Source organism: Nerophis lumbriciformis, linkage group LG14 (assembly GCF_033978685.3).
Source record: "Nerophis lumbriciformis linkage group LG14, RoL_Nlum_v2.1, whole genome shotgun sequence".
In the NCBI taxonomy this organism is placed as follows: domain Eukaryota; kingdom Metazoa; phylum Chordata; class Actinopteri; order Syngnathiformes; family Syngnathidae; genus Nerophis; species Nerophis lumbriciformis.
In genome coordinates this window covers 21800223-21827618 of record NC_084561.2, presented here as the reverse complement: position 1 = coordinate 21827618, position 27396 = coordinate 21800223, and the positions used below count along the sequence as shown (strand labels likewise).

The 27396-nt window shown below is 38.5% G+C and overlaps 1 protein-coding gene across 4 annotated transcripts in view; it reads left to right on the top strand.

Moving 5' to 3' along the window:
* The window catches only part of csnk1g2b (casein kinase 1, gamma 2b), a 107095-nt gene that overhangs the window by 61445 nt on the left and 18254 nt on the right, over positions 1–27396 (top strand). For all 4 annotated transcript variants that reach the window (XM_061975830.2, XM_061975829.2, XM_061975832.2 and 1 more), the window contains exons 3-5: positions 5190–5259; positions 22636–22784; positions 23627–23861. In XM_061975830.2, coding sequence (XP_061831814.1) covers positions 5190–5259; positions 22636–22784; positions 23627–23861 — 454 coding nt within the window. The remainder of the gene's footprint in view (positions 1–5189; positions 5260–22635; positions 22785–23626; positions 23862–27396) is intronic.

Genomic DNA, 27396 nt, shown 5'->3' with positions numbered 1-27396 from the left:
AAACTTGTGCCGTGGTTTGTGTGTATGTGTGGATCATGTATAGTGAACTAAAATATAAACAACACTTTTGTTTGTGCTCCCATTTTTCACGAGTTGAACTCAGATCTAAACATTTTACTGTACACACATAATCTTCTTCATGCTGTTTTAATAACTGAAATGCACATAATTAGATCCCATCATGGTATAGTGCTGTTATTTAAGCTACTCCCACCTCGCCTGTTTAAGGAGGTGCTTGCTACTATTGGATCAAGTGTCCTTAACATTATCAATAGTAGCCTCTCTTCTGGAATAGTTCCAGTAGAGTTTAAACATGCAGTGGTACGACCTCTACTTAAAAAACCCAGCCTCGACCCCTCTCTCCTCTCTAACTTCAGACCTATCTCTAATCTTCCATACATTTCCAAAATATTAGAGAAGGTTGTCTACAGTCAGTTGTTGCCCTTCTTAGAAGATAATGGTATCACTGAGCTGTTCCAGTCCGGTTTTAAAGCCCTCCACAGCACAGAGTCAGCGCTTCTAAAAGTTTTTAACGATATCCTCCTGTCCACTGATTCTGGTAAATATGTTGTCCTGGTGCTTTTAGATCTGTCTGCTGCGTTCGACACCGTCGACCACGCCACCTTAATCACTCGTCTTGAGAACTGTGTGGGCATTAAGGGCGTCGCCCTCAACTGGTTCCGGTCGTACCTAACCGACAGGAGTTTTTGTGTAAAAGTAGACAGTTTTATGTCGTCCACAGCTCCTTTACCACATGGGGTCCCCCAGGGCTCAATCCTTGCCCCAATTTTATTTGCGCTTTACCTTCTCCCCCTTGGTTCTATTTTTAGGAAGTACAGTATTGCATTTCATTTTTATGCCGATGATTGCCAGATTTATTTTCCCATGGCACAAAATAACACGGTTCAACGTCTTATTGACTGCCTGCACGACATCAAAGTCTGGCTTTCAGCTAACTTCCTGAGCCTAAATGAAGATAAAACAGAAGTTATGTTGTTCGGTCCAAGTCGCTCTCCCTCCCCCAACGTTGACCTCGGCACTCTGACCCCGTATCTCAGCGACTCTGTCACAAACCTGGGGGTAAAGTTTGACTCAGATTTTAAATTCGAAAAACAAATCAGCAGCGTCGTTCAAAAAAGCTTTTATCAATTACGCCAAATAGCGAAAGTGAAACCGCTTCTATCAAGACATGATCTTGAGAAATTAATCCAAGCTTTTATCTCGACTCGTCTTGATTATTGTAATGCCCTGTATGTTGGCATTAGCCAGGCCTCCCTCGCCCGCCTGCAGCTCGTGCAGAACTCTGCTCGTCTGCTAACACAGACCCGCAGACGTGAGCACATCACCCCTATTTTAGCGTCCCTTCACTGGCTCCCTGTGCGTTACCGAATACATTTTAAACTCCTTTTATTTGTTTTTAAATGTCTAAACAACCTCGCGCCAACCTATCTCTCCGACCTCCTTCAGCCTTACTGCCCCACCCGATCCTTAAGATCAGCCGATCAGCTGCTGTTGACGGTCCCTGACACAAGGCTGAAGCTTAGAGGTGACAGAGCTTTCGCCGTTGCTGCTCCCAAGCTCTGGAACGACCTACCCCTGAGTGTTAGACAAGCCTCCTCTCTTCCTGTTTTTAAATCTCTCTTAAAAACATACTTTTATTCCATGGCTTTTAACACTGAGTGATATCCATCCTGCAATGGCGCCCCATAATACACCTGCTGTGATCCTGTTTTTATGTTTTTATGTTTTTATTAATTCTATTTTAATTATTTATTTTTTATCGTGTTCTGTTTGTGTTGTGTTGTGTTTGCTCGGTACTCGTTTTATCTTTTAACCTGCTCATTGTACAGCACTTTGGCTACCCCTGTGGTAAATTTTAAATGTGCTCTATAAATAAAGTTGATTTGATTTGATTTGATTTGATATTCTACAGGCTACTGATGTTTTGTTAGTGTTTACACTTCCTAAGTTAACTTACAATTCCTATAGTTTATTCAACACAGACTAGAAGAAGCAATCTCTAACATTAAATGGTCACTGAATAAAGAAGCCCTTGACAGAGGACCTGTTGCTGTTTGACACAACACTAAGCTACTATTTGTAAGTGACACGTAACTCCCTACTGACACAATTCTTCAAGAAGTAACTTGTCACTAACTTTTACTGTACACACAAAAGACTTACTCTTTTCAAATCCACCCATCCATTTTCTACCGCTTGTCCCTCTCAGGGTCGCGGGTGGTGGTGGATTAGGGCAGAAGGAGGGGTACACCCTGGACAAGTCGCCACCTCATCACAGGGCCAACAGAGATAGAAAGACAACATTCACACTCACATTCACACACTAGGGCCAATTTAGTGTTGCCAATCAACCGATCCTCAGGTGCATGTCTTTGGAGGTGGGAGGAAGCCGGAGTACCCGGAGGGAACCCACGCAGTCACGTGGACAACAAACACCACCCAGAAAGACCGGGGATCGAACCCAGGACCTTCGTATTGTGAGGTTAATGTACTAACCCCTGTTCCACCGTCCTGCCCCCTCTTTTCTAATATTGTTTACAAATAATACATCTGTGTTAGTGAGCACATCCTCTTTATCAAGATATTCCATCCAACCTCACAGGTGTGGCATATCAAGATGCTGATCAAACAGCATGTTTATTGCACAGGTGAGCCTTAGGCTGCCCACAATAAAAAGCCACTCTGAAATGTGCAGTTTTGCTTTATTGAGGGTCTGGGGGGGTTCAGAAAAGCAGTCAGTATCTGGTGTGACCACTATTTGCCTCAGTAATGCAACACATCTCCTTAGCATAGAGTTGATCAGGTTGTTGATTGTGGCCTGTGGAATGTTGGCCAACTCTTCTTCAATGTCTGTGTCAAGTTGCTAGATATTGGCAGGAACTGGAACACGCTGTCATATACGCCGATCCACAGCATCTCAAACATGCTCAATGGGTGACATGTACAGTGAGTATGCTGGCCATGCAAGAACTGGGATATTTTCATCTTCCAGGAATTGTGTACGGATCCTTGCAACATTGGGCCGTGCATTGTCGTTGCTGCAACATTAGGTGATGGTCTCGGGTGAATGGCACAACAATGGGCCTCAGGATCTCGTCACGGTATTTCTGTGCATTGAAAATGCCATCAATAAAATGCACTTGCGTTCATTGTCCATAACATTCGCCTGCCCATACCATAACCCCACCCCCACTATGGGCCACTGGATTCACAACGATGACATCAGCAAACTGCTCTCCCACAACGATGCCACACACACTGCTATCTGCCATGAACAGTGAAAACTGGGATTCATCCGTGAAGAGAACACCTCTCCAACGTGCCAGACGTCATCGAATGTGAGCATTTGCCCACTCAAGTAGCTTATGACGGCGAACTGCAGTTAGGTGGAGACCCCGATGAGGATGACGAGCATGCAGATAAGCTTCCCTGAGACGGTTTCTCAAAGATTGTCCAGAAATTATTTGGTTACACAAACCACTTATTGCAACAGTTGTCCGGCTAGCTGGTCTCAGACGATCATGGAGGTGCACCTGCTGGATGTCGAGGTCCTGGGCTGGTGTGGTTACACATATTCTGCGGTCGTGAGGCCGGTTGGATGTACTGCCAAATTCTCTGAAACTCCTTCAGAGACGGCTTATGATAGAGAAATTAACATTCACTTCACAGGATACAGCTCTGGTGGACATTCCTGCCAACTGCACGCTCCCTCAAAACTTGCGACATCTTTGGCATTGTGCTGTGTGATAAAACTGCACATTTCAGATGGGCCTTTTATTCTGGGCAGCTTAAAGCACACCTGTGCAATAATCATGCTGGTTAATCAGCATCTTCATATGCCACACCTGTGAGGTGGGATGGATTTTCTTGGCAAAGAAGAAATGCTCACTGACACGGATTTAGACAGGGTTGTGAACAATATTTGAGAGTAATAGGTATTTTGTGTATATAGTAAAAGATTTGGATCTTTGAGTTCAACTCATGAAAAATAGGAGAAAAAACAAGTGTTGCATTTATATTTTTGTTCAGTGTAATTGCAGTGTTCCCTCAATTATTGCAGATGTCACGTTCCAGACAAACGCTCCCGCAGTCTAAAGCTCATTTAATATGTCTAGAGGGGAATTTTCAATGAGCTTTTAGCTTCTGTTTTTACAATAGCACCACAATGTGATGTAGATTCCCATTAAACTGTTTTCACTTAGTGTGTTTGATGTGTATGCACTTGAATGTACCACAACATAATAAACCAATGATTAACAATACGGTGTATTCGTCAGTTGGTGCAAACTTTATGCACTGTTTATCTCATTATTTGTATTCTATATCTGTTTTTCCGAGGCCATATTATAGATTAATTAAATAGGGCTGTTATCCCACATGCAGTATTAAGATTATATTTAAAATCCAGAGAGCAGCTTTGCAGGAATCATAGTTTCAACCACTCTACAGTCAGGCACTTGGCCCCCTTTATAGACACTTTCGTTGAAGTTGATTGTTTTTTTTTTTTTAATTTAGATGTTATTGTGAAAAAATACTTTAATCATGATTACCTTTTCACATATGGTGGCAACTTGTTTACCCCGCCTTCAGACCCAATGCAGACGAGATGGGCTCCAGCACCCCCCGACACCCCGAAAGGGACAAGCGGTAGAAAATGGATGGATTGATGGATATCTAACATTATATAATGAATATGTTACAAACTGCTGTACTACATTTTTCCCTTTGCTGAGAAGATTTAGAAAAGGAATTAACTTGGGTGTGTGTTTGTGCTACTCCTGTCATGTTTGTCGTTAATGCCCTTGTCATCTTGCTAGTGGGGTTAATCAGATTAGATTTTAGGTTGTAAATCTGGAGCTAACTAGAGGCAATGAGCAAGAAATCGCAATAGCTTGTTTATAATCCATGTCATCACAAAAGCCTTCTGTTCACCAGATGGAGCTGCTCTTTATCCTTATACATTAACCTTTAACTCAAAGTATGAAACGTGTAAAACATTTTTGCTTAAATTGATTGCAAGGAAATCCCATTATTGTTGTCCAGATGTTCCATTCCTCATTTCCAACAACATATATGTGATTTTCGAAATTACTTTTTTGAAAAGGTTTACCGGTGAGCTACGTGATGTTTCATTCACATGTTTTCTTTTTCTTTTTTGCCCCATACAGGAGCCTATAAAGTCCAGGGCGCCACAGCTTCATTTGGAGTATAGATTTTACAAACAGTTGGGAAATTCAGGTATGTGTATGCTGTCTATGCTATGTTGCGTAATAGGAACTTTCAAAGAACTGTGATTTACATTTTCATTGTATTCTCATTTTAGTAGAAACATCTGTCCGCAATACACTCGACTTGCTATGAGATCACTGAATAAGCGGTCCTCCTTTTTATGACGTTTCTTAGTTACGGCTCCCTTACATGAATCATTAATACTGTAAAAAAAAATATCTATTGCCAAAATGCTGACCAACGTTGGCAGCATGCTTTTGTCTATGTTAAAAGTCGGTCCTTATTTTCTGTCACGACCCCCATGGTGACAGAAGTATTCTTGGACCCCTTGAATTGATTTACTACTAGGAACTTGTAGGCCTGGGCGATATGGCCTAAAAGTAAAATCCCCGATTTTTTCACAAAAAATTTGATTCAGGATATTTCCCCTACTTTAAAAAAAAAAAAAAAACCATCAAAATGACAGAGATAATTGAAAACAACGTTTTTCTTTTATTGAATCAAAAACTAGTAGTTTGAAATGACACTGCATACACTGCATCTTACTCTTGGCAAACTTTGAATATGTATAATGTTGTTCTTTTTAAACCTGGTATAAAGTGTACTGTGTGAATGTTGTCTGTCTATCTGTCTTGGCCCTGTGATGAGGTGGCGACTTGTCCAGGGTGTACCCCGCCTTCCGCCCAAATGCAGCTGAGATAGGCTCCAGCACCCCCCGCGACCCCGAAAGGGATAAGCGGTAGAAATTTGGATGGATGGATGGATGGATGTTTATGGAATGATTTTCAAATAATTTAATTATGAGATTCCCTTAGGAAGCAATACTTTTGCTTGAATATAATACTTTTGTTAACAAAAATGTAGCATTGCACATTTGCAAGTAATCTCCAACATTGACGTCAATGATGTGCAAACTTCAAACTTCTGTCTTCAATAACATATATCTGTAAATAAAAATGTCGTATTAAACATTGTATCCAAATAAAAAAGTGGACAAAGTAAATGCAGCCTTTTTTTATTTACACATTTTGGCAGTATGGAAAGCAACTGCTTTAGTAATCACTCTAGGCATCATTCTTTCTCATCATACATGGCATCACCATACATACCTGGTGTAAATGATTCCACCGTAGTAAGGTGATTTTCAGCCCTGCAGATTTTTTGTTGTTGTTGCGTCTTGTTTGCCTCGTAAAGCGTTGCATTTCCCACACTTGGCTGGAGGATTTGATTTCAGATGTTGGAATAAGTTAATTGTGCTGATTCTTTTTTGAAACAAACTTTGCACCGTGCAGTCACTTGTTCCACAGCTGTTGCCGCAAACCAAAGTACTGACAACACTTTTCTTTTCTTGGGAGCAAACGTATTGCTCTCGTTAACATTAGCCATGTTTTGCTTTGTGTGCGGCTAAGCCAGGGGTCGGCAACCTTTACCAGTCAAAGAGCCATTTTGACCAGTTTCACAAATTAAAGATAACAATGGGAGCCACAAAAAAATTTTGAAATTTAAAATGAAATAACACTGCATAAAAAGTATTTTTTTTGCTTTGTGCTATATATAAACCACTGAAATCAGGGGTCTCAGACACGCTGCCCACACCTTAATATGGAACTTGAATGCTGCTGCGGCACGCGGGTTTTATATGAATGGCGCTTGTCAGCGTCATGCGTGCCGTGATGGTACAGCAAATAACACCCACTACAACCAGCGTGCCTGATCAGCCACACGTTGTATGGGGCTTCAGCTTGCACACGTAGGTGACAGCAAGGCATACTTGGTCAGCAACCACACAGGTTACACTGACGGTGGCGGTATAAAAAAAAAAAAACTTTAACACTCTTCCTAATAACACTGTGAACCCACACCAAACAAGAATGACAAACACATTTCGGGAGAACATCTGCACCGTAACACAACATAAACACAACAGGACAAATACCCCAAATCCCATGCAGCCCTGACTCTTCCGGGCTACATTATACACCCCTGCTACCAAACCCCGCCCACCTCAACCGACGCACAGAGGGGGTGGGGGCGGGGTTTGGTGGTAGCAGGAGTGTATAATGTAGCCCGGAAGAGTCAGGGCTGCATGGGATTCTGGGTATTTGTTCTGTTGTGTTTATGTTGTGTTAAGGTGCAGATGTTCTCCTGAAATGTGTTTGTCATTCTTGTTTGGTATTGGTTCAAAGTGTGGCGCATTATTAGTAAGAGTGTTAAAGTTGTTTTATATGATCACCGTCAGTGTAACCTGTGTGGCTATTGACCAAGTATGCCTTGCTGTCACGTACGTGTGCAAGCAGAAGATGCATACTGCATAACAAGGGGTTGGGCTGGCAAGTTGTTAATACAGATTGTAGAGGGCGCCAAATGCTGTATCATCATGGCACGCCTTTATAACTGTAAGAGTGAAAATCGGAGAATATTAATCCCGGGAGTTTTCTGCGAGAGGCATTGAAATCCGGAAGTCTCCCGGGAAAATTGGGGGGGTCGGCAAGTAAGCTGCTGAGCCGCATCAGAGTGACCAAAGAGCCGCATGCGGCTCCGGAGCCGCGGGTTGCCGACCCCTGGGCTAAGCTATGTAAGCTCCTGGGGGGAAAAAAGTATGCCGGCACAAGAGGAGAAAAAAATCGCTTTTTTACTTTGAAAATCGTCTGCAACAAAAAACTCAGATTGATAAAATGTATATATTGCCCAGTCCTAGGAACTTGATAACATTTATTTATTTAGTTGTACAATGCTCTGTGTAAACTGACATTTATTATATATGCTGCTGATGCGGATTTCTCAATCTCTTCACCTCTGCACACGTGTCCATGTGTACTTGCTACCTCTACTGGGTTGAACAGAGGTGCTGCTTGTGACTCCCCAGGGTTCCAGACCCACTATCTGAGAAACACTGGTCTAAAGCCATTTGACGGTAACGATTATCATTAAGGATAAAGAATGTATTTTTAAACATGTGAATGTTTCCATGCACTAAATTAGTCTGATTTGTCAAATAATTTATTTTATTTTATTTTCACATCTACATGTGAAGTCCCTGTTTCTATGTTCTATCTGTAATGCAACAGTTGGCCATACACAGTGTGCCTCTCTTAAGGTACACTAAGGGGTTATTGTGGTCACTTCAGTTTGTTTAGCTACTGTATGTGGGGATGTAAGTACAGAAAGAGAATGCTACATGCTAATAGGATAAAGCTAATAGCTGTCAAGCTCCGGATCTAACATATAACTTCAAATTTCTGCTACTATCTAATGTTTTAATGTGTTTAAATAACATTTGTGGATATAATGAACATCAGAGACATATAAAAAGATGGTTATTTTGGTGAACTGCTTTGACCATTTACTCTTATTACTAACTACGCGGGGAGGTATTTTGATTGCTTATCTAAAGCAGTTATCTAAATAGTTGCATTATGGACGTTTAATTCTTACGTCACTAAACATTGATCTTTTTTTCTGTCTCTGATGATCGTAATAACCACACATGTCATTCAAACACATTAAAACATTACCAAGTACACCAAATAGCAGGGGAAAGTTGTAGTTATCGTTGACATCCGGAGCTTGAAAGCTATTAGTGCTAGCTTATTATCATGTAGCATTCTCTTTTTCTACTTACATTACTACATAGCTAAACGACCACTCTCGCCCCTTAGTGTACAAGAGGCACACCGCGTATGGCCAACAGTCACATTGGAGAGAGCACGGAAACTGAGACGTGACGTAGGTGTGAAAATAAACCAAATTATTCGAGAAATCAAACCAATTTATTGTATGGAAAAGTACTGACTGATTACTCATTACATGCCAAAAAAACAGGTGTCCAATTGGATAATATAGGTGCGTTATTTCCAAAAAGCCAAACACAACCAGATTAAGGTGTTTCCATGTGTTGTAAACATCTTATTTTGAGTCATTTCAGAAATCAGACTAATTTAGTGGATTGAGACCGAAAGGGACAAGCGGTAGAAGATGGATGGATGGAGACATACTTAATGATGACTAAGCAGTGTAGTGTTCTCGAGACTTCCGCGTCCCAATAAGCCTGTCGTCTCCTCCTTTTCAATGAAATACATTTAAACTTTTAGGTGTAACCAAAGGCTGCAACTGTCCTCAAAGAAAGGGTTTTGTGGCTGACTTATTATTTAGTAAAATTATTTTTTTTTATCAAATGTGGCATTGTTATTGATAAAAGTATAATAAATATCTACACCGTTGTGCTCTTAATTAAGATAAACACACACTGCCAATTAAGTTTTCTGCCTGATAACACGCCAGCCGACTCACTTTTGATTCGGGCCATGTGAAGTCTAGTGGATCTGTCTTCTAGTGTACCAAGTGAAATGAGAAAATACCCCGTTGAAGCAGAGTAATGACTGCATTTCCCAGTCTTCCAGTTGTTGCATGCATGTAACTGTCTCTTATTTGACTGTTCACCACCAACAAGACATCAAAGAAAAGCGAGTAAGGCAGTGTTTCTGGCGTATGCCGGAAATGTCTCCATCCCGATTTAGTTTTGACTGGTCAGGAGTAATTCCAAACGACACATACGGGGGATGTAAGTGGATCAGTAATGACACAAACAAATATTGTGAGCAGACAAGTCATGGCTCTTAGTCGCAATTAACTTGTAGAGTGTGTGTTAAAAACAACCTTTCTACAAAGGTACAGTGTGTTCCCCGCTTTAGATAAATGTTGAAACCCTGAAATGTTGACAAAAAGATAAGATATGTTGAACATGCCTGGCCTTTACAACACATGACAAGAGTATTTTGGGTCTAATATAATGATGTGTGCCAGCTTCCTTGGTCTTTGTGCGGAAGGGAAAGCTCCACCAATGATCATAAAGGGTTGGGACACAAGTGCAGTTCCTCACTATTTATAGATGGCCTTCTACAAGCTGTGTGGGCCATTATGGCGTGTTTACTTCCTCAGTCAGTATCCACTGCGTTTCTGCTTGTGTCGTGACCAAAGATTACAGGGGAAACAATTATGCGTCGCTAATAAGGTGTGGCACAATTTTCCTTATAGTAATATTGTGACTAATTAATTATGTATGACAATCTTCCATGATACATGCCCACACACACAGACAAGGGAAAACTGATGTGCCAATACTCCATGTTGTCTTGCAAGTTGTGTGGACATAACACTTTCTCATTTTGATATCATAAAGAGACAGTATGCAACAGCAGGCATGAAGGCTTTTTAGATTTGATGCTTTAAAATAGCGCTATTGAATGCACTACTTGTACACCTGTCAACCCTCTCGTTTTCACTGGGAAACTCCTATAGATTACCTTTCTCTTCTGGCATCCTCATGTTCTCGTATTTATTTCGTACTTTAACTTCAATCAAAAATATAAATCTGCTCTGGTCCTGCCGGAACAGAACAACTTATGATCCGTTCTACAGCACATAGGAATAAGGCTGCCACTAACTACTACTTTGAAAGTTGACTAGTCATCAACTGTCGTAACTATTAGTCGACTAATTACATTATGACTCTAATTTAGCCATTTGCTTTTAAATTTGGCTTGGGATATTTTTAGGCATGTGGTAACTATCAATAAAGGTGACTGCTTCATTCAGAAATATTATTTATACTGTAACTGTACAGCTCATTAGGCTGTTACAAAAACAATAACTCCATCAAACGTTTTTCCATTTTATAGCAGACTGCCAAAGTGCTGATAGTATCAATTTGTATGTAAACAAAGGACAGTCAAAATAGCAGCAATAAAAACAAACAACACCAAAGCTATCCAGCTTCCTCTAAAAGAAAAGAGTGTTTTTTGATGATTTTTTGCTTGGAAATATGCACACAGGTATATACACAAAAAGGGCAGGGCTTTTTCTCTTCTTATTGCAGCTGGGCACCCATAGCGCTAAAGCAAACTAGTTTGTCAGTGACAAATTATACTGTGGATTTTTGTCGACAATATTGATCAATCGTTGCACCCCTACTTGGTAAACAAAATGTGGAATGTTCCTAAAATGTGTGTGTGTGTATTTGTATGTATATATATATATATATATATATATATATATATATATATATATATATATATATATATATATATATATATATATATATATATATATATATATATATATATATATATATATATATATATCTGACATCCCATGGACAAAGATAAGACCTTCTGGAGGAAAAGTTCTATGGTCAGATGAAACAAAAATTGAGCTGTTTGGCCACAATACCCAGCAATATGTTTGGAGGAGAAAACGTGAGGCCTTTAATCCCAGGAACACCATTCTTCCTACCGTCAAGCATGGTGGTGGTAGTATTATGCTCTGGGCCTGTTTTGCTGCCAATGGAACTGGTGCTTTACAGAGAGTAAATGAGACAATGAAAAAGGAGGATTACCTCCAAATTCTTCAGGACAACCTCAAATCATCAGCCTGGAGGTTGGGTCTTAGGCACAGTTGGGTGTTCCAACAGGACAATGACCCCAAACACATGTCAAGTGGTAAAGGAATGGCTAAATCAGGTTAGAATTAAGTTTTTAGAATGGCCTTCCCAAAGTCCTGACTTAAACATGTGGACAATGCTGAAGAAACAAGTCCATGTCAGAAAACCAACAAATTTAGCTGAACTGCACCAATTTTGTCAAGAGGATTGGTCAAAAATTCAACCAGAAGCTTGTGGATGGCTACCAAATGCACTTTATTGCAGTGAAACTTGCCAGGGGACATGTAACCAAATATTAACATTGCTGTATGTATACTTTTGACCCAGCAGATTTGGTCACATTTTCAGTAGACCCATAATAAATTCATAAAAGAACCACATTTCATGAATGTTTTTTTTGACCAAGTATGTGCTCCAATCACTCTATCACAAAAAAATAAGAGTTGTAGAAAGCATTGGAAAGTTCTTTACAAGTGTATGTAAACTTTTGATCGCGACTGTATATATATATATATATATATATATATATATATATATATGGTTTTATGGCAACTAGCAAAACATTGCTTTTTCAGTGCGATTCAGCCTTTGCTCCACTCTAATATTAAATTTAGATTTGCGAAATGAAATAGGAAACGTGTTTAATGATGTCTGAAGCTGCGCTGCAATTGTAAAACAAGTTTTCAAACATAATCTCATGGACTCACAATCTCCCTCCACCTCTTTTATGGCTATTTATATATTGTCGTTAGTGCTGTGCGATATGGACATAATTCCATATCCCGATTAAGATAGATAGATAGATAGTACTTTATTGATTCCTTCAGGAGAGTTCCCTCAGGAAAAATCTAATTCCAGCAGCAGTGTATGTTATGTAACGTTATGTACGTGTGCAAGTTATGTATCACGATTTAATTTTTTTCATTACACACAGTATATATATATATATACACACACACAGTATATATATATATATATACTGTGTTTATATATATATATATATATATACTGTGTTTTTATATATATATATATATATATATATATATATATATATATATATATATATATATATAATGTGTGTATATATATGTGTGTATATGTATATATATGTGTGTATATGTATATATGTGTGTGTATATAAATGTGTATATGTATGTGTGTATATATATATGTGTGTATGTATGTGTGTATGTATATATATATATATATATATATATATATATATATATACACATATACAGGTAAAAGCCAGTAAATTAGAATATTTTGAAAAACTTGATTTATTTCAGTAATTGCATTCAAAAGGTGTAACTTGTACATTATATTTATTCATTGCACACAGACTGATGCATTCAAATGTTTATTTCATTTAATTTTGATGATTTGAAGTGGCAACAAATGAAAATCCAAAATTCCGTGTGTCACAAAATTAGAATATTACTTAAGGCTAATACAAAAAAGGGATATTTAGAAATGTTGGCCAACTGAAAAGTATGAAAATGAAAAATATGAGCATGTACAATACTCAATACTTGGTTGGAGCTCCTTTTGCCTCAATTACTGCGTTAATGCGGCGTGGCATGGAGTCGATGAGTTTCTGGCACTGCTCAGGTGTTATGAGAGCCCAGGTTGCTCTGATAGTGGCCTTCAACTCTTCTGCGTTTTTGGGTCTGGCATTCTGCATCTTCCTTTTCACAATACCCCACAGATTTTCTATGGGGCTAAGGTCAGGGGAGTTGGCGGGCCAATTTAGAACAGAAATACCATGGTCCGTAAACCAGGCACGGGTAGATTTTGCGCTGTGTGCAGGCGCCAAGTCCTGTTGGAACTTGAAATCTCCATCTCCATAGAGCAGGTCAGCAGCAGGAAGCATGAAGTGCTCTAAAACTTGCTGGTAGACGGCTGCGTTGACCCTGGATCTCAGGAAACAGAGTGGACCGATACCAGCAGATGACATGGCACCCCAAACCATCACCCAACCATGCAAATTTTGCATTTCCTTTGGAAATCGAGGTCCCAGAGTCTGGAGGAAGACAGGAGAGGCACAGGATCTACGTTGCCTGAAGTCTAGTGTAAAGTTCCCACCATCAGTGATGGTTTGGGGTGCCATGTCATCTGCTGGTGTCGGTCCACTCTGTTTCCTGAGATCCAGGGTCAACGCAGCCGTCTACCAGCAAGTTTTAGAGCACTTCATGCTTCCTGCTGCTGATCTGCTCTATGGAGATGGAGATTTCAAGTTCCAACAGGACTTGGCGCCTGCACACAGCGCAAAATCTACCCGTGCCTGGTTTACGGACCATGGTATTTCTGTTCTAAATTGGCCCGCCCACAACAGTCCGCGGATTATCCGCGGGTTGGGCGGTTGAAATAAAAAAAAATTCGATTTTATCCGCGGGTCGGGTCGGGCGGTTGAAATAAAAAAAAATTAGATTTTAAATAGATTCAGGCGGGTGGCAGTTAAACCAATTCGGAAATATATATACATAGTTAAATGTTGTTACCCACATACGAAAAACGAGCAGGCACCTGCAGCATGCCACAACAGAAGAAGAAGAAAAAAAGAGATGGCAACGCCGGCAGCAAACGTGGTACGCGACAAACTAAAAAAGGGAATACTAAAGACCAGAAAAAAAGGCCAGAAAAGTTCAGCGTGGACTCGTTTTTATGAGGTTGTAAATCAGGATGATTGTAATGCTGGCTACGTGATTTGCAAGAGCTGCGACGCTGTTTATGTCTACGACAGTCACAAAACCGGGACATCTAACATGGTGCATCACATTTGTGCAAAACCCCGAATCTCCACAAACACCCTGAGCATGAGCAGTTTCGTCCGCCGTGATCCCAGAAGAGTGCCACAGGATGTTAAAACAAGGCTTACAGATGCATGTGTGAACGCAGCTGCCTGCAGCAGTTTGAGTGGTGCGAGTGCGCTTGGAGGTGCGCTCAGCGCGGCTCCCAGATGATTGTGCACTGGTGTGCGTCTGGGCCGTGACAGCGTGGCACGCATTGAATGTCTCTGCTGCATTGGATCAGTCTCCTTTCTTTAACAGGCAAAAGCTTTATAACCTCACTAATGCCTTGCATTGTCTATATTAGATATATAACAACGGGCGGGTGGCGGATGGCGGGCGGGTGCGGTTTTGATTAAATGTTAGTTCGGGTGGATGGCGGATGGTTGACGACTTTTGTGATGCGGATGAAATAATTGCCTATCCGCGCATCTCTAGTGTGTATGTATGTGTGTATATATATATATATATATGTGTGTGTGTGTGTGTATATATATATACATATACACACACACATGTGTATATATATATATATATATATATATATATATATATATATATATATATATATATATATATATATATATATATATATATATACATACATATATACACACATATATATGTATATATATATACACATATATATATATATACACATATACGCAAAAATGCTGCCAACGACTCATTTATATATATATATATATATATATATATATATATATATATATATATATATATATATACATATATATATATATATACATATATATATATACATACATATATATATATATATATATACATATATATATATATATATATATATATATATAAATGTATATATATATATATATATATATATATATATATATATATATATATATATATGAGTCGTTGGCAGCATTTTTGCGGATTAGCCTACCGTTGTTAGGTCAGAGTCTGACTTTAGGCCACAACTACATTGCAGTTTTGTACTTGTACTTGCAGCTACTGTAGCATTAATTCAGTTTATAGCACATGTTTAAAGCTGCAAATAGTAAAATAAGCTAGTAAAGCAGTGTTTTATTACATTTTGATGATTTGTTTCCTTCATGAGTTATCTAGCATTTTGCATCTCTGGCCTCAGTATGCACAAGCCAGGACATTGATCTTATTTCAGTCTAGGGAGGACATCTCCAGAGCATTGGGCCTAATGGAAGTCACTTATCCTCCTCGTCCTCTTCCTCCCTCCATAGTCTAAATGTTTAATATGCATTCACTTGAATCCTGCCTTCGTGTCTGCTTTACTCCAACCAACTCCTTTTCTCTCTATCCCTCTGGTTTAGGACCCTCAACTCTGACATTTGACTCTATGGCAACATTGTCTTCAGCTGCCTTGATGCAGCCTGATAAGGGCTGCAGCAGATACAATATGTTTAATTGTCTATACTTCTGGCAGTAGGAGCTGAACACCACTGACAATTGTATTGGCATAAACCCAGTCCATTCTTGAAATACAATATCTATTAATTTATCCAAATTTGTGATAAATAAATTTGACTTATTTTTGTGAAGCCTTTGAACTAATTCACAATTGTGATTATAAGCTGGTGACATACAGCAACTTTAAGAAAGAACTAGCTCCAGGGTTTTTTCACTAATCAATTTAATGTTAATGTTGTAGAAAAGCATTTAGCTCCTCACATTCACCAACTCAGGGTGGACTCCTCTTTTTGTGATGACTGCGCTTTGAATGCCCTCTAGATTTGGACCAAGCTTCGATGATTCAGCCTCCCACTGACCTCTTATCACTGCATCATGTACAGTGCATCCAGAAAGTATTCACAGCGCTTCAATTTTTCCACATTTTGTTATGTTACAGCCTTATTCCAAAATGGAATAAATTCATTTTTGTCCTCAAAATTCCACAAACAACTAATGACAATAACAAACCATCTAATGACAACGTGAAACGGTTTTATTTAATACAAATAAAAATTAAAAATAAATCACATGTACATAAGTATTCACAGGCTTTGCTCAATACTTTGTTGATTCACCTTTGGCAGATTGAACTGGGGTAGTGTGGCTCGGTTGGTAGAGCGGCCGTGCCAGCAACTTGAGGGTTCCAGGTTCGATCTCCGCTATCGCCATTCGAGTCACTGTCGCTGTGTCCTTGGGCAAGACACATGACCCACCTGCTCCCTGTGCCACCCACACTGGTTTAAATGTAGCTTAAAATTGTAGATAATGGGTTTCACTACGTAAAACGATTTGAATCTCTAGAGAAACACGCTATATAAATAACATTTTCTTCACTTCACTTCTTTGGTGTGAATGCCAGGGAGTTTGGCGTAAACCAGGCACTGCTCATCACTGGGCCAATACAATCCCTGCAGTTAAGCATGGTGGTGACAGCATCATGCTGTGGGAGTGGTTTTCAGCAGCAGGAACTGGGAGACTGGTCAGGATAGAGGGAAATATGAATGCAGCAATATACAAAGACATCCCGGATGAAAACCAACATTTCCCATCCAATCTCATGGAGCTTGAGAGGTGCTGCAAAGAGGAATGGGCGAAACTGCCCAAGGATAGAAGTGCCAAGCTTGTGGCATCGTATTCAAAAGGACGTGAGGCTGTAATTACTGCCAAAGGTGCATCGACAAAGTATTGAGTAAAGGGTCTGAATACTTATTTTTTAGTTTTTTATTTTTAATAAATTTGCAAACAATTTCTACATTTCTGTTTTTTTCTGTCACGATGGGGGGCTGAGTGTACATTAATGAGAAATAAAATTAACTTGTTTATATTTTAGCAAATGGCTGCAATGAAACAAAGAGTGAAACATTTAAAGGGGTCTGAATATTTTCCGTACCAATGTGATTTTTTTAGTTTTTAATACATTTGCAAAATAAAATAAAAAAATACCTTTACACATTGTCATTATGGGGTATTTTGTGTAGGAATTTCATGAAAAAAATTATTTCACTATTTTTGGAATAAAGCTGGAACATAACAAAATGTGGAAAAAGTGAAGTGCTGTGAATACTTTCCGGATGCACTGTATCATGGTTTCATTACCTGGGAAATCCTAAAGACTTAAAGTTCAGCAGGCTTGGGAAAAACTTTATTCTGTACCATGATGCAATGTGTTTTACAGTATGTCACTGGCATGAAGAAGTTGTCATGTAAAACATAGTGATATTTCAGTGAATCTTTAAACCAGGGATGTATAAAGCGCTGTTTTATATTGGCCCTCATCGTGTTCTGAATATGTAATAATTTCAATATTAACAATATACTGTATGTGTGATACAACATGAACAACCACTTGCTTTGTCACCTAAAACACAAAAGCTAATATAGCAATGTTTTGTTTTTTTAATAGTTCAGTTTTTCCCACAGACAGGCAATCAATTTGTGCCAATTGGTGGTGTGGCCAGGGCGTCAAAATAACATGGAAACATTTGCATAATTGATTATGAAGCAATTATTTTTTTAAGGCAAAAAAAAGTATACACATATTTAAGAACAATAATATTTTTCTTGTCATTATGTTGTTTTGCTGTATTTTTAACTGTTGCTTCTCGTTGTATTACCACAGTGTAATACAGCTGCTCTTTGTACACCTGTGGTTTAGTTACATGTATTATTCTGCCCTCCCTGAATGTTGGAATTTAGTTCAAATGTCAAACTTAATTTTAAAACCCAATAAAAGTAAATGTTTTGTGGAACATGGTTGGTAGCACATGTATCACCTGGAAAGTGAAGTGTTACCTTCCTGTATCGCAAAATCTGTATTAAAAGAAAAATAAATCCCAAATATTTAACCGTTCAACCATGAATTGCGTTACTAACTCAACCAGCGTTATTCAGAGGTCTACAAGTTATTGCATATAGGTTAAAAGCACAAAATGAGTCCCTATTGGTATGAGCTTGGAGTTTGGTACAGTATTCAGCTACTCAGTGGTCTAGTGGTTAGAGTGTCCGCCCTGAGATCGGTAGGTCGTGAGTTCAAACCCCGGCCGAGTCATACCAAAGATGGGACCCATTACCTCCCTGCTTGGCACTCAGCATCAAGGGTTGGAATTGGGGGTTAAATCACCAAAAATGTTTCCCGGGCGCTACCACTGCTGCTGCTCACTGCTCGCCTCACCTCCCAGGGGGTGATCAATGGTGATGGGTCAAATGCAGAGAATAATTTTGCCACACCTAGTGTGTGTGTGACAATCATTGGGGAATATGGTATGGTTTATTTGTTTTGGACAAGCTCAACAAGTTACATAAAGGAACCTCACATGGTTGCATTTGCACAATCTAGCATGTTTGAAAAGGAGTAGCAAGAAGCATATGTTTTTCATCTCTTAAATGAGCAAATCTCTATAAGCAAATAGGAGTTCAAATATTGACACTTGTGCAGTGTTAGGGAAAAGGAAGTGATAGAAAGTTGAAAAATAGGAATAACAAAAGTAACATTTAGAGTAGTAATTTGTTTAAGTAGTTTGTCAATAATAAATATAAAGTCTTTTAAAATAGGAGCAAAACAAGCAAAGACATTGCAAATAACTGATTACTGAAGTATAATGTATTTTTTATCATAAAATGACAGTTATATAGATTATGCAAAAATGTATTGATCTGTGAATAAAATATATTAACATTGTTAACTTAACCTATGTTATAACTGTAGAATTAATATTGTTGGTTTGGTAACTTTAAGGTGCATCAGGCCTTTGTTTTTTAGTTGTCTTTTATTTTGTTGTAGTCAAGATGATTTCATCTTCTATGTTTGTTCATTTCTAAACTTCTGTCTTTTTCCGGTCCTCGGGAGAAAATGAGAATGTTGTCTTCAATGCTGTTGAAGAAAGTCCTGTGTAGTTGATCTGAATTATCCAAAAAGATGAAACCACTAACTTTGGCTTATCAGCATGAAAGTGACAGGCCAAGTTTTTATGTATGTATGTATATATATATATATATATATATATATATATATATATATATATATATATATATATATATATATATATATATATATAAAAATTTTCAGACAAAATAAACAGCATCATTTAAAAAAATTATGTGCTTTTACATTACATTCAATTTGGTTACTTGCACAATTAAAAAATAAGGACCCGAGTGTCTACCATAATTGTTTTTTTTTTTGCTCATTACAATTTTTTTTACAGCCTGGGTCAGTCCTGTTCATGGATCGGTACTGTTGGTTGGGGGCCTAAGTAAAGAACACCATCGTTTGAAAACATATTTGTTTCTAGGCAATATGAATGACTCAAAACTCTGTCCGTATATTTTTTAAACATATATCAACTAAGAATGTTCTGATCAGGGTTTTATACTGCCGATTCCGATTCAGTTCGATGAGTGAGATCGGCTGATACCAATGCCGATATAAATCACTTGTATCAACTGTAAATTTTTCAATTTGTTTATTGTGAGTGCCATTGACTGTTTTACAGTATCAACACAATATTTAAACTAGTCCCTTATTCTCTTTCTCGGTGTGTAAGATGTTCAGCCTCGTGCTCTATTGATAATGGACTTGATAATGATACTTAAGATACAAAGAATTGCAATTGATTTGCTGAAATAGAAGTGATTATTGTTAGCTTAGAGAAGCTGCTCCACACTGTGTATGGCGACACATAATCAGCTGCTAGCTTGTCAGCCATAAATGCTGTGTCAACCGGAGGGGATCAACGTTTGTGATAAGCCATGAAATGCATTAATCGGCAATGGTGATCACATAGTTCTTCACCAAATTCGGCCGATACTGATCGCTGGTCACTTCCCTAATATCAACCCTCTTATACTGCAATGTGTATGTAACCCGCCAGTAACTTCAACAAAGAAGAGGAAATAGGTTACTAAAAAGCAACAATTGTGGACAATCAAGCCTTTTCTCCCCTGTGGCTAATTTGATCTCCCTCGTTTTACAAAAGTCAAAACACACTGTTAACCAGTCTACAGGTGTTGCTGTGTGCAGCTCCGCCCTTTAGGTAGTGTGCCACAGTTGCAATAGAATGTACGGATTGTTTTTCTTATCTCCCCTTACAACTTTTGAAAATAGGGCCAAAAATTGTGTATGCCACTGGACCAAATTGCTTGTTGAAAAGCAGGGCTTAACAGTTTTAATCTCTTAATTCGTGCAACACATGAGTGCTGTTTAATCATTTATGCAATATGTCATGGTTTGTGGGTTTTGTGGTGGGCTGTTTTAAATTCAAACACTGACCCACATTACTGTAAATCTTATGGATACCTGAATGATGGCAAATTTTGGTATGACTGATATAAAGTGTTGTCTGTGTCTCCTTAGCATCCTTTTTCTATTGTCTATTGGTGTTGTGTTTGAATGGTAATAAGTAGTTGACAGCCAGCTAAACACTGGTAGACAGTTGAAACATCTTCATTCTTCAAAGTACAGATACTTCACCTCAATGTGGGAGGGAGTCAAGTAGGAAAATAATACCTCAGATATCAGAGCTTTAGATAGTTGTATATTAACAAGGGCTGTTGATCGCTTCTTAGGAGACTTTCACCATATCAGCAGAGATTGCATTAAACCAAAAGTAAATCAACTTTGTACTGCTGTATTTTGTCTGTGACATGCTGGTATGTCTGTTGAAGATATGACAGCAATAACAAGCAAACAAAGCTATGTTATTTCAGCAGTGGTATTTACCCCCACAAACAAAAACGTTAATAGCTTTATTTTGTATTATTATGTTATTCATAGTTGTTGACTGCAACCTCTGCTGAAAACCTTGATTTTCTTGTAGCTGGTTGGTATTAATATAAAATATTACAGGAACATTAACTATAAAACTAAGGAAAATTAACAAATTCAGATTATAGTTTTTGAAAAAAAAACAACAATTTACCCATTTTACCCATTCCACAATAACATGATTGACAGTCTGGGTTTATGTTGAATCCAATCTTCAATTAAAGAAATTATATTTTGAAATTAAGATTTTAATTAATTTGTTGCATAACCTATGTTGTTTATGGTAGGTTGTGTTTACTTCTGTAGTTATCAATTAATTTAGTAAAACACACTTAATAGACTCCATGCGTATTTTAGTGGAAATAGTTGACATTATAAAATATTTTTCTGCTCAACATAACTTAAGAAAATGTTTCAATTGAAATTACCCTTTTAACATGTGTGTATTAATAAAAGAATGTTTCTAAAAATTCAGTTGCACAGATCATATTGCAGGGGCCGTACGGAAACTATATACGGAAACTATATCCGCGTATTTAAAGTTCCGGGCATTCCATGCGGTCTGGATTTGATCAATTCTCATTAAACTTTTATATAAATTTTGTATTAGTTCTACTCATAAAGCGAATAATTGAAGCGACAGTATATGAACCAAAGCTTTTTTGTAATCGATTTAACGATTATTCGTTGCAGCCCTAGTCGCGCTTGTCAGATGGAGTAACTGGACACCCCAAAAGTCAAAGCATATTAAACAGTTATTACAATTTAAATTTATATAGACCACACCACTCAGGCTGCAGCAATTAATCCTTTAGACTAGAAACAAGTTTTGAATTATAATCTGTTGCGTTGATTAATCGTTTAATGAGTCTAACTAATAAGAATGGATAAAATCCACACCAGATAGAGTGCCCAAAACTTTGAATACGCAGACATTTAAAAAAATAAATAAATACACACATTTTAAAAGTGCAATTTTAATGTTGGTGATGTACATTTTTAGGGTAAAAAAATGAAGGTCAAGGCAATTAGAACATGTGTTGGTTTTTTCAACTATTTTCCCTAAAATACACAGAAGGTGTAAAGTGTGTTTTGTCCAAATACTCTTAATTGAATAAACAAATACATTGATTACTCGATTACGAAAGTATTGGATAGCTGCAGCCCTACACACATTACACACATACTACCTTGACCCAGTATAAAAAGTACCTATTTGCTCTGCATTTTTATCTGATTGGAATCAATGATCTTTAAAAGAGTGTTTGTGTTTACGAGCAGTTTCAAAACATCACACTTTAATATGCTTTTTGGGTGTTGTCCAGATTCAAAACATTTTTATTTCATTGCTAGTCAAAGATTTTCTCACAGCTTTTATAAAATGGCTTTTAAAATGACATTTGCCACGTTTGTATCTCTTTCCACAGAGGGAATTCCACAGGTGTACTACTTCGGTCCTTGCGGGAAATACAACGCTATGGTGTTGGAGCTGCTGGGGCCCAGTCTAGAGGACTTGTTTGATCTCTGTGACCGCACCTTCTCCCTCAAGACCGTCCTGATGATAGCCATACAGCTGGTAAAGCCTGGGTGATGTGTGCTGTGGGGCGGGGCGGGATCATTTTGTGGCAATGAAAGACCAAACACATTCTTACACAATATATATCCGGTAGGGTTAAAAGTTCTGCATTTATTTACATTTTCAGTTAAGATTCTTGTAATATAAAATTTGATGTAGCTATTATTTTCTTTGAAGTAAAGTTGCATATTTGGGCATGATTTACTTGCGAAAATGTATTGAGCCCCCTCTGTCTGTGCTTCTCAAAACTGAAAATATCTGTAAACCATGACTGATACCTATTATCAAACATTTTTAATAAATATAACAATATATTAATAATATACGTAAAATGACAATACTAATATCTTTAATAATATTAAAGCTGTCAAATTTAGCGAGTTAACGCAAGTGATTAATCACACAAAATGATCGCATTAATCATGTATCAATGCAGATTAATCGCCTAATTTGTTTTGACCCCATGTGCTACTTTACTTAAAACTGTGGATGTTTACAGTCAGTGATCAGGTGAGTGCAAAGTTGAGTGAGGTGACTCCAACTGGTGTGCTCTGTGTCTAACTTAGCTTCAAAATATGTATATTAATTTAGTACAACATTAAAAAAAGTTTTTGTATAACATTATGACAATTATATTGCATGTGTCAAAATGTTGGGGTCTTCTATAAAGTTAATTTCAATTATGCAAGCAAGTAATTTACTGTGATTAATCACAATTTAAAAATGTAATTAATGTTATTTAAAAAAATAAAGATTTGACAGCACGGCATAATAAACATATATTTATTAAAATGTATCTGCACTGAAAACACTTATTACTCATCACATGGCTTCTCTTCTAGATAACGCGGATGGAGTATGTCCACACCAAGAGTCTGATTTACAGAGATGTGAAGCCAGAAAACTTCTTAGTTGGGCGGCCAGGAAGCAAGAGGCAGCACACCATTCACATCATCGACTTTGGTCTGGCCAAAGAGTACATAGACCCCGAGACCAAAAAACACATCCCCTACCGGGAGCACAAGAGTCTGACTGGAACGGCACGCTACATGAGCATCAACACACACCTGGGAAAAGGTGAGAATGTGACATAGGCTCTTCTCTATACATATTTGCTAGTAGAAATATCACATTTTGGCATGTCTTGAATTAATTTTGGACCCTGCATTACTAGGGTTGTGCGATATAGACTGTATACAATACAGTTTAAATACATTTGGCCGACAATAGAGCTTTTAATGCTGTCGTTATATTGTGATAATTCATGTTGATGACACATTCTAGCTAGGACTGGACAATTAATTTAATTTCGATTTCGATTATGGCTTCTCACGATCATGAAAATATAATCATTTAAAAAAAACAAACTATTAATGAGCCACGCAACATGCATGCAAATTTCGGAGCATTTGAAGTGAGAGTGGAAAAAAGACCACGTCTACTAGAAGTTTGGGATCTTACCAAGGTTGCTACTTTTTATGTGACACAGTGCTAGTATGCATAATCAATAATCACTCAACTCAACAAAAACAGTAAGGCATGTGAATTCCTCATTCACATAACTGCGGACAGAGTCACATAATTGGCCAATAAAACGGAATCCGCTGATAAACGCGGAATATTAGGGAAATTGACATAAATGTGGTGGGCAGCACGGTGATAGAGGGGTTTGTGCGTCTGCCTCACAATACAAAGGTCCTGGGTTCGATCCCGCGCTCTGGATCTTTCTGTGTGGAGTTTGCATGTTCTCCCCGTGACTGTGTGGGTTCCCTCCGGATACTCCGGCTTCCTCCCACCTCCAAAGACATGCACTTGGGGATAGGTTGATTGGCAACACTAAATTGGCCCTAGTGTGTGAGTGTGAATGTTGTCTGTCTATCTGTGTTGGCCCTGTGATGAGGTGATGACTTGTCCAGGGTGTACCCCGCCTTCCGCCCGATTGCAGCTGAGATAGGCTCCAGCACCCCCCGCGACCCCGAAAGGGACAAGCAGTAGTTAAATGGATGGATGGATGGACATAAATGTGAGTTAAATGCTGTCATTATAAGGAGAAGGAAGGACCGCTCATGTATCCCTAAAACACATCCTGAACTAAACAATGTTGAGACGACCGCTTTGAAACAGTGACGAAACTACAAATCTCAAGATAGCAAGAATCCATACACCCACAACAGATCTCATCTGCTTGTGTTGTTTTAGAACAACATCATCAATGTAAAATTATTGTACAAACAGCAGTCGCAACTTGAGGGGCTCGCTCTTTTTCTTTTTTAAAGCCTTAAGTCACCTCTACTCATCAAGCTGAGGACAGTACAGAACACCCGATCCTTATAGGGACGGCGTGGCGCAGTGGGAGAGTGGCCGTGCGCAACCCGAGGGTCCATGGTTCAATCCCCACCTAGTACCAACCTCGTCATGTCCGTTGTGTCCTGAGCAAGACACTTCACCCTTGCATGGCAGCTCCCTCCATCAGTGTGTGAATGTGTGTGTGAATGGGTAAATGTGGAAGTAGTGTCAAAGCGCTTTGAGTACCTTGAAGGTAGAAAAGCGCTATACAAGTACAACCCACAACCCATTTTTCACAATAAAATAGCATGGTGCGCCACATCCTGTCTGACTGAGCTAACAAAATAAATGTTTCAAACAAGTATCTTAAGCAAGCATTTATTTTATTTGACACAAAAAGCACATACTCTATGGTGGTAAAAGATTTAAAAAAAAAGAAAAACTGAATGTTATTGTTTATTATTTAAATGTATTGTTATTACTCTTAGTATTTTACTTGTTGTGGTTTATTCGTTTCTAATTCATATACATTTTTTAAAACTATATTTAAAGTTGAGTTTTGGTGGTACAATAAATATTCATGTGTTATAATTAGGCAGCACGGTGGAACAGGGGTTAGTGCATGTGCCTCACAATACGAAGGTCCTGAGTAGTCCTGAGTTCGATCCCGGGCTCGGGATCTTTTTGTGTGGAGTTTGCATGTTCTCCCCGTGTCTGCGTGGGTTCCCTCCGGGTACTCCAGCTTCCTCCCACTTCCAAAGACATGCACCTGGGGATAGGTTGATTGGCAACACTAAATTGGCTCTAGTGTGTGAATGTAAGTGTGAATGTTGTCTGTCTATCTGTGTTGGCCCTGTGATGAGGTGGCGACTTGTCCAGGGTGTACCCCGCCTTTCGCCCATGTGCAGCTGAGATAGGCTCCAGTACCCCCCGTGACCCTGAAAGGGACAAGCGGTAGAAAATGGATGGATGGATGGATGTTATTAATAGTGATGACAATACCAATCAAAATAATCTTGATTATTATTTTTACTATAATCGTCCAGCCCTAAATAGCTGTGTCCTGCAAATTTGACAGCTGCAAGCGAAATAAATGCATCCTCATAGAACTGTGTGTAAAGTGCCTTATGTGATATTATAACATTATTAGTGGTTAGCTAACAGCTAATCTACACAGGCATTTAGCTTTGCTGCCTGTTAGCTAACAAGCCAATGGCTTAACACATAGCTTGAGTAATAATAGCACAAGGAAATTATATTTAACGGTTCCAAGAACTTAACAAAAAACAGATCTACTCTCCCAGCAGTGTTAATTTTGTAACTACTCATTTTTGTCAAGATCTTATTTTCCCTTGACTAAAATAAGACGACAGTAAATCAAAACTAATGCATTTTGACTAAGACGATTACGAAGTTAACTGACGTTTTTGTCAACAAAAACAAGACTAAAAAGTTGACCGATACAAAATCTAATCATATTTAATTTTGTCTTGTCGATGGGTGGAGCAAGTTTGCAATATATCCAATCACAGCTCTTAATCAGCGCATGAGAAATGGGCCAGGAGAGAGTTACAAAGGACAGCCAATCAGATGCTTTTCTTTGTGAGATCAAGAAGTTGCACTGGGGACGGCGTGGCTCGGGTGCTAGAGAGCAACTTGAGGGTTCCTGGTTCGATCCCAGCTTCTGCCATCCTAGTCATGGCCGTGGTGTCCTTGAGCAAGACACTTCACCCCTGCTCCTGATGGGTCAGGTTGGCGCCTTGCTTGGCAGCTTCCGCCATCATCGGTGTGTGAATGTGTGTGTGAATGGGTGAATGTAGAAATAGTGTCAAAGCGCTTTAAGTACCTTGAAGGTAGAAAAGCGCTATACAAGTATGTCTGTTTTTAACAAGTCCCACATTGTAATATGGGTACACCTGGAAGAAATAGAAGATAACTTAAGTCTAAATTTACTGTCATTTTAGTTTACTAAAATATTGTAAGATTAAGATTTGTCGACTAAAACTTAACCAATTGAGTTGAATACAATGTGACTAAAACTAAAAGCTGTTTTTGTCAAAAGTCCATGACTAAAACTAAATTAAAAACTGCTGACAAGATTAACACTGCCTTCTTGATTGTACCTAAAACAATCTGATAAAATTGGCCCAGATCTTTATTACGGCCGTAGTTCCTAGTATACAGTTTCTGGGGTAAAGTTCTTGCGATGGAAAAGGGGTTTCTGGTTTCATTTTAAAGTGTTACCGGTAATTTGCCCTCTCAAACTGATGACTCATTACAGCCCAAGTACTGGTGAATGAAACATGAAATGTAATATTGCAATCAT